The 9,429-nt window shown below is 34.0% G+C and overlaps 1 protein-coding gene across 7 annotated transcripts in view; it reads right to left on the bottom strand.

Annotated features, from left to right (window-relative positions):
- Window positions 1-328: 328 nt before the first annotated feature.
- LOC108977980 (G1/S-specific cyclin-E) overlaps window positions 329-9,429 on the bottom strand; it is a 27,958-nt gene continuing 18,857 nt past the window's right edge. For all 7 annotated transcript variants that reach the window (XM_018947994.1, XM_018947998.1, XM_018948000.1 and 4 more), the window contains 3 exons: window positions 1,930-3,122; window positions 1,637-1,862; window positions 329-1,553 (listed from right to left, as the gene is read on the bottom strand). In XM_018947994.1, the coding sequence (XP_018803539.1) occupies window positions 1,281-1,553; window positions 1,637-1,862; window positions 1,930-3,122 (1,692 nt within the window). In that variant the 3' untranslated portion in view covers window positions 329-1,280. The remainder of the gene's footprint in view (window positions 1,554-1,636; window positions 1,863-1,929; window positions 3,123-9,429) is intronic.

The raw sequence follows: 9,429 nt of genomic DNA on the forward strand, positions 1-9,429 counted from the left end.
TAATAAATTTTTGTAGATTTTTTTTATCTTAGCTTAAAAAAATATATATACAAATTATATCTTAAAAACTATTTGATTAAATTTATTTTTTTCTATTTACATGCATAGATTTCATGCAAMAAATTGATGCAACGAATATGTTTTGTTTAACCCTTCAACAGATTTGGTATACTCCGGAAAGCGAGAGCCTGATGATAGACAGCGTGTATCAACGATTTTTTTTAATTCATTTGTTGTTCTTAAACAATATATTATACGAGAAGGAGAAATATTAAAAAAAAATGTTCACCTTTCATCATTCTCTGTTCCCTAAAATTTTAAACAAATATTTTTCTATTAGCGGATACTGTTATAAACTTTAACAGTTCAGTTCAGAGTTTTATTTGAGCCTTTTTTATGCACTTTTATTAGCTTGTGTAGATTTACAAAATATTTTTGCATAATATCAACTATGTAGGATATAACTTTGAAAAGGTGTTTTTATAAGTATGATTTTGAAATATGAAGCGAAAATATAACATGAAAAATTTCAAATCTCTCACCGAATGCTATTTTTGGAATGTTTCACTAAAATTATGACTATGTTGTTATAAGATATGCACCTTTTTGGATAGCGTTCGTATAATAAAACATTTGCTTAAAAAATGCATACATATATATAAATGAGTGTATCACCATAAGTCATTGGTGAAGGCGATGAAATGAGTGTCCCTCAACTTATGACAAACTATGTTAGTGTGTTAGTACGAGTAATAGAAATGTTGGCCTGAAATTAATATATATAAAGCGATGAAATGCTAGTATATGTTATTTTTTATTGTTATTCACGAGTGATTTTTTGAAATGCGATGATTCACTTAGGATGTTTTTATATTTAACTACAATTAAAAAAAAAAAACAAATTGCTTTGCACCATAAGTTTGTAGCATTTAACTACTTTGAACAATAACACCTTAAAACGGCACATTAATCATTTCCTCTAAAAATGTTGCAAGCAAAGTTATCCCTAAAATTATCAACAGCTCGCAAATTAACTTACTTTCATGTGTTTTAATATAATTATTATTTACATGTTATTTTAGTTGTTTAAACATAAGCCTTATAAACATTAAAATTATTATTTTTTTATTTGACTACTACATTAATGACTAAATTAAATTTAATTTTGCTAAACGTTTAAACGTATAATATATGGTATTTATAATATTTTGAATAATTTACTTGATTAGATTGTTTATAAGGGTATTTCTGTATATACTATGTATTATTTTACTTGAGGTTTACGTGAGCACATTTTTTTCTGCACTAACTGCAACTTCAACTGCTGAGTTTGTAGATTTGGTTAAAGAGTTTTTACATGTTTTAACTTTCGTGCTTATCCGTTGAATGGAAGTTGGATCAGGATCTTCGTCGACATCTGTCACATCAACCGGTTTTCGACTTGACGCCGGAGGCGTCAACAAACCATCTGGGCATAATAAACCAGTAGCTGGAGACGCCTCTGTACGGTTTTTAGTTGTCAAAGCAATCTCCTGTAATTGTGCAGTGCGATCCTGAAAGTTACAAAAAAATTATTGAATTAACTCGCTTAGATAAAAATTTTAAAATTACACATAATTTCATTTACAATACTTACAAACATTCCCATTGATATTGTGTGAGTTTGTATTATATGCGAGTCGTCGGTTATAATATTGGGGCATATATGACCTAARCCGAAACGATTTGTGAATTGTTCATTTTGTTCCGACATGGGCAGGTAAGTAGACTCTTCGCGTATAACTTCGAAAAAAGGTCGCATCCAGCGCGCGCATGGCTCAATCGTTTGCCAATCGAATCCCGAACAACGCAACGCTATCTCTCTATAATTAAAATAATATTCAATGCGTATAATAGTTTGTTCTAAATAAAGTCATAATCTAAATATACCTATTAAAAGTGTGACTCATGGCCGCTGCAGCAATAATGGAATAACCATAGTCGGCAATACCTAAATCCAGTGAGCATAGGTCCAATAATTGAGCAGTTTGTACAAATTCCATTCCTGAAAATTGCGGGTAAATAAAGGCATCGTTCTTATATGCCTCGTCTGTTGTCGCCGTYGATTTGGCTTTGTATGTGTTACGCTTAAACGACGCCGGAGTACGGTTATTCACATTTAATTGCATATAAACACCTAACCACCCCATTGGTGTAACCGGATTTATACTCCAATCGAGCGTTTGCAGTAGAAGCACTTCATGTTGCAATATATCTGATTCCTGGCATGCGCCATCCGTCACATAGGCGAATTCACCAATTTTGGGCGGGTATATTTCTTCAACTTTCGCTGCGACAAAAAGACAAGTAATGCCAATCAGCTGCAGATGAGTTTTCTGTACATTCTTTTGCGTACTTAGATAGCGGTCCAAGTAGTCCACTGCCAAGTAGTAGGTTTCGCGATGTAGTTTGTATACCTCGCAAACCTCAATCAACCAATCAAGCAGGATAGCACGCATACGCGGCTGTAAGCTGGGATGTCGTTCCAACATTGAACCTGAGCGTAAACAGGCTGCTTGTTGATCCTTTTTGCACATCAATTGCCAAACATCATATGCATTTGCCCAACTTAATGCAGGTAAGGGACATTGTCGCAACTCTTCTGGTTCCGCTGCCGGTGTCATACAATTATATGGTGTACCTGTATAGTCATCGTCGTATACCTTAACCAAATTTGTTTCGACAATTTTATCTGTGTTTTCAGTAATTTGGCCAGGGGTACGTTCTCCTAATTGGGCGACGGCGTGCATTTTATATAAATGATGCGCATCTTTGAAACAACTGGTTGAACATTCCGAAGATGGTGATGTCGTTGCAGATACAATTTCGTCATCCTCCACGTCGATGACTTCATCGTCTGGCCGTAAACTGCTTGGACTGTCGGGTATGCAATCCGCAGTGGCCTCAAAGTCGGTTCCGGCTGAGAGGTAGTCGCAAGAACTGCGCGTGTCGATTTCATGAGAGAACACATCAATTGGCGATGGATACACCGATGATGCCACAGAACTTACATCACTTGTATATGGCGAGGGTAGCGTTTGCTTACGCTTAGCCGTCGGTAAATCGCAACCTAGGTCGGGATCCTGGAATACATAAGAAAAATATGTTAAAATTTTATTTATAGTTTGATACTCAAAAAAATGTTCAACACAAGCGTAAAAAATTAAGCGTGATTAACATAATATTTAGAGTGGTTTGTATGGGTTTTAGTTCTTATCCTCACTTTATATTTCAACTTGTAAAACATTTTTCTTTTTAACTTTTTAACTATACCATATCAACCAGTTTTCTCTTGCGCTCCCACTTCATAATCACATAAACTCAGTTCAAAACGAACTAGCTGCAAGATCCTCTTTAAATATGATATACACCGCAAAAACAATAACAATAACAACAACAGCAACAATAACAGTTTTGGTTTGGGGAAATCCTTTTCTCATATAACGTGGGTTAAAAAGTTTCGCATCAGCCCGCACAAATGAACAATATCAATCAATCAATATTCACTACGAAAACACAATATATTTGGGCAAACAAAAATCTGTATAATTCCTGGTTCATTTCAAATTTTCTTAAATTATCAGAATATTTATAATCATATGTATTATATTTGGTTTCAAAATGCTTCTTTGGTGTAGCTGGTTTGTACTGCACTGTTTCACTTCACGTTTCCTCTGGTTTCTATCATTACATTAGTTGCTTCAATAATTGTAAGGGTATTTAATTCCCATTCTTTTATCAAGCTTAAAAYAGAGTAGGGAAGCTCTAGCTCTTTTCACTGAAAACAGGGAGTAATATTCAAATGAGCACAAGTTGCGTACGCATTGACTTTCCTGGTTAAACTGATCGTGTGCAGCGATCGTTGACGTTACGTCCTGTGTGCAACGGTAGCGCAGCAAATAGACAGCTGCAATGAGAGTTGCTTGTACGTTAACAGGCTGCATTCGTTTTTGCCTGCAGCGGAAGGATACTCAGTCGAAATTGTTTTGCTCTCCTTCTAACGCATACGAAAACATCACAGGCATGYCAGTTTGTGAGWGTGTAAGAAATAAAAGCGAAGAAAATTGAGGATATTATGCCCAAARGCGATATATGTATTATACATAAGCTGCGGGGTCTCAGTAGACAGCCGTAAGATGTACGTATAATACATGTGTGGGTATCTATGCTGGTTAATATATGTACATATGTATATAAATGGATTTAGGTAGTTCGATTAAATAAGGATCTGACAGCGAAAGCCAAAAAAGACTACACATTTTCTTTTGTATAAGTGTTTCTGTTGATTTTGAGTTATTTCTTTGTTCGATTTTAATCGTTAATTTTTTGTCGCACAGGAGATGCACCAAGGTAAAGTCCAGGTAAATCACACAAACAATTCTGATCACCAGTTACTTGTTTGGAATTCTTGGAGGAGCGAACGAGATAATGCGATTTTCTTTAAACCTCTACCTAAATACTTAGTCTAGCGGTTAAATAAAATATGTCAAGGTTGCGTACGTTAGAATACTATATTATAATCTASGTTTCTCTTTTACAATAATTCATTTGCACGATTGTTTTTCCTTAAAATTTTTTTCAAAATCAGTAAGACAGATTATCATAACCTTCTATAGAAAAAGTAAATGATCTTTAAAATTATAGAAGACTTACTTTTCGCGAACAATTTGTCAAGGGAGTATGAATTACAAAAAATGGACGGTGTTAATAAAACTATGTTTTGTTGAATTTTAGAAACAATTGTTAAAGAGTACATTTGTTCCTATTTATATGCAATTCTGCCTTTACTTAGTACTATGTGCACCAAATAGAAACCTATTTGACACTGTAAAGATTTGCGACAGTTTAAATATATGTACATATACATATGCACATTTGTAAGAAAAAATCTGACAAAGAAGTCAGCAGCAACAATATCTTCTTAAGAAGGCACAAAGCAGCAGCTGCTGAGGATGACCTAACGCTGATAAGGGTGACTTATAAAACAAACATATGAATGTCATATGACTAAAGTTTCTGCACAATTATTTGGCCTATAAAAACATTTTACGGCTACAAAAAAATAGTACCACGCTACTGTAAAAGTACATTATTCGTTGAAGATGTTAGCAATGAACCGTTACAAATGTTATTGAAAGATTTTGTAAAGATATTTGTGCTACTATTTTTTTAATTTTCAGATATTATTTTCAAACCGATGAAAGGGATACTTTAGTTTTGTCCAGTTAATTTTTAAACCATAAATGTTTTTGTTGTTTTAACTTATTTAATTTTGAAAACTGAAAACGAAAATCGTTATTTTAATAAAAATTAATAAGCAACGCATTGAAAAACGTCAAAATTTTATATTTATTTATTTTTATAGTCTTTGCGACAGTTTAAATACTCGCYTCTCGACCAGTTTGGGTTCAATTTATAGGTTTAGAAAACGCAATATTGCAAATGACGTATATTATATTAGTATTATAAATTGTTCCTAATAATACTTAACATGATTGGATCGCTGGATTGTTAAGAAAACTTCATGCAAATATCAGCAGATGTGTGCATTATACAACAGCAAAATACAAGAAGCAACAAAGAAGACTAAAAAAAAATATAAGAGAAAATTGTGCTCAAATATTTAAACTTAACACCAACAAGAGGTAATGTGGGAAACGAAGAGATTTGTAGTTATGTATTTGTAGTTTTTCAAATTAACAAAAGTAAAATCTTAAACAGGCACTACTCGGGCAAAATTGAGTTTCAGCAACCCAAGATATAGAGACAGGGAGGGAAATTTCAGAAAAGGTTAAATTTTGTAAAGGAAATAAATTATCTGACTGCACCTCTGAACAGCGAAAAGACGCCGCACATCAAGGAACGAAGAGAAAATGCAAACAGTAGAAAACTTCTTGGGAAGGGTGTGCAGGCGAGACTGTGACTTGAATAAAATTAGGCATCTGCGCTCACACACCGAATACCTATATATACACCATACATATACACTCACAGACGTTGTCTTCTTTTTGAGCAGTTGCGCATGCGTGAACACCTTGAGCGCAAAGAGGGGTTGTCAAACGTCGCACGGTTACTTCGCGATCCTGCTGCTATTACCGAACACTCCCCAATGCATAACTATGCACTTAAGAATGTATGTACATATACATGTGCATATACAATATGGCAAAGCATACAAACATATTTCTACTACGTTTGGTAGAGAAATGTTTAGTGAAAAAATCGTTCGGATGTCTTACACTCATACATTACATACTATGTGCGCATACATACAAATATGTGGTGATCTTTCTTTTTCTTCTATTTTTGTTTTTGATGGAAGCGCGAGGGTTCATGTGTTATTTTCACAGGATAATGCTATAGCAATCTAATCAGCAATTACAGAGTACGTTATCTTTGGTCAGAAAAAGGAACTGACAAACGAAAGATAACGTCGCATGTCGGTTGGATATTCAGAGCAATTGAGGTGAAAACGCACAGTCTTCAAAAGTTATCACTGAATTGGAAATGGATGCATYTATAACTAGAGTCTAATCGTGCCCACAGAAAGGAAACGTATACACCGTTACATACATACATATATACATATATACGTACGTATGTATATGTTTGTATATACTATAAATATGTTGTTAGACCAACGGAACGGTATTTATGCCTTGGTAGTCATATATACATGCATATACTACATACATATTTACTTGTGAGAATATATAATTAAATATTCATACGGACGACATTTGGCCCATTCAGGGACAATAGTTGTCTATGTATGTAGGTAAGATGGTACACAGTTAAGGAAGTAGAAAGTTGCAGTTTTCTACAATATTAAATGGTTATTTAATGCAAAGAAAAAATTACAAAAAGTAGTAAACAGTTACAGACATACGGTATAGAGCATAAGTCTTTATACCCTTTCATTTCTCAGTTTATTATTGAGATATTTCCAACAAGTTTAAATAGTTTAGGCAACTTTGGCAATAATTTAAAAATCCACATTGTACTCATTCATAATCGAAACGAAACAGCAAAATTTGGCTGCTGCATCAATAACGGTAGTCAAAAATGTAACTGTAAGTAATAAATTGGTACAGCAAAAGTGTTGATACGGTCGAGTCCCGTTGTAGCTAGCGCGCAGAATAATGGTACATTTGACTTGTAATGTGTTGGAAAAACATATTGTTTGCAGACCAWWTTCAGTATAACTTCATTCGTTCATTTATTCGCATCGAAGTAAAATATTTTTCGYGTACAATCATGTGTCGAAAAGAATTGACATTAGAWGRGAGAAAAATTGTGGTACGTATGCATAAAGATGGTAAATCATATGCCGAAATCGGAAAATACATCGGCAGAAGTAAGGCRAYGGTCCAAAARRTAATACAACGTTTCAAAAAGGAGAAAAGGGTCGAAAATAAGCACAGATCAGGACGCCCTAGGAAGCTTAATGAGAGAGATGAAAGATTTATCAAGAGAACAATGGAGAAAAATCCATTCGAAAGTGCTCCGAATATAGCAACTGTATTGGAAACATCTTTAAATACCATTGTTTCATCGGATACAGTGCGCAGATCAATAAATAGAAATGGATTTAAGTCATGCATTGCTAGAAAAAAGCCCTTTGTCAGTGACGTCAATAGRAATAAACGGCTGGATTTTGCAAAAACATATAAACTCAAAGAATTTGACTTCTGGGATAATATTATTTTTTCTGGCGAATGAAAATATAATATTTACGACTTAAAGTGTGGACTTAAAGTGTGGAGGAAACCAAACGAAGAGTTAAACCCAAAAAATACAATTAAGACGGTCAAGCATGGTGGAGGTGTCATCGTATGTTTGAAAGTTCTTCAAGAAAATGTATTACAAAGTRCGGAAAAATTGGGATTGTCTGGCGGATTTTATTTTCAGCAGGACAACGATCCCAAACATACTGCACACATAGTGAAGATGTGGTTAATACACAGGGTACCCCATTTGTTATTAACACCTCAACAAAGTCCAGATCTCAATCCCATCGAGCATTTATGGGATCATTTACAAAAACGCTTAAGGAAACACCATATTACTTCAAAAAATCAACTAAAAGCTTGCTCCAAGTTGAATGGCAAAATATCAGTTCAGATTACACAAAGAAATTGATTCACTCCATGCCTGACCGATTAAAAGAAGTTATTCGATTACGAGGCTACCCCAGTAGGTATTAAAGGTATTTTTGGTCAACTTATTATTAAGTTTTTTTATACAGTTCCTTCTTTTTTGCAGGAGTATCAACACTTTTGCTGTGCGAATTTTAGAATATCCTTGGTTTTTTTTTATTTTTTTTTTAAATAATGAAATACATTTTAATAAAATTTTTTATATTTTTCAAATGAGAAAAGATGCATTTATTTAATTTTAATTAGTAAATAGAAATATTCAAGGAATTCTGTGTTATATTTTATGAAATATCTTCGAAGTGRTAGGGTATCAAGACTTTTGCTTTACACTGTATGTACATAGTAGGTTGTAAAATAATGCTTTAAAACCAAAAAATTTATATGCGGATAATTCGAAACAACTTTGCCTAAGAAACTATGAGTCAAAAACCGGTTACGATGAAACTATTTTTTGGGGCATATTGGGGACAGAAATATTCCGTTGCAGTTATTTTGGCATTGCTCAGGTATACTCGAGAACACATTTTGAATCAAGTTTATATATAAATATTACTCATTGACTTACATTTCGGTATACAACTTGTAAGAGCTAGTATATGGGAGTTGGGGTAGTATCGACCCGATTTTATATATTTTTGCCAATACCACATACTATTAACATGCCACATATTGCTTTCCCACGACAGTCGGGTGTACGTAACYGGGACGAAGCCGAATTTTTTATCCGGTCAAGGACAGTCAACTCGGCAGAATTCTGCCGCTACGAAAACACCAACATGCTACATTWTATTTTAATGGCGTTTTTTAGCGTGGCAGTGGTCCATTTACACCCATCTACACATATAACAAGTTTCACTACCATATCTCAATTTTTACTCAAATTACAGTTTACACAGACAGACAGACGGACAAACAGACAGTCATTCCGAATTCAATTCGTCACGTCCTAATCATTTATATGTATGTTGGTACCTTTATCTATCTCGATACAAACAAAACTATTACACTGTGTGGCAACGTGTTGCAAGTAAGTTCATAATTTTAAAATTSTCAATTTATCCCTGAATGTAATCAATATTGGGCCCAATAAACTTGTGCCAACGTTTTTTAAATCCTCGTARCAATTGTYAAAGTAAATTTCCGGAATAGCCTTCATTGCGCGTAGMGATTCTTAATTAGATAAATACGGTGTTTGCGGCACGATACTGGTTGATAATTTGGTGAAAAACTC

Source organism: Bactrocera latifrons, unplaced genomic scaffold (assembly GCF_001853355.1).
Source record: "Bactrocera latifrons isolate USDA-ARS-PBARC rearing strain unplaced genomic scaffold, ASM185335v1 scaffold_983, whole genome shotgun sequence".
In the NCBI taxonomy this organism is placed as follows: domain Eukaryota; kingdom Metazoa; phylum Arthropoda; class Insecta; order Diptera; family Tephritidae; genus Bactrocera; species Bactrocera latifrons.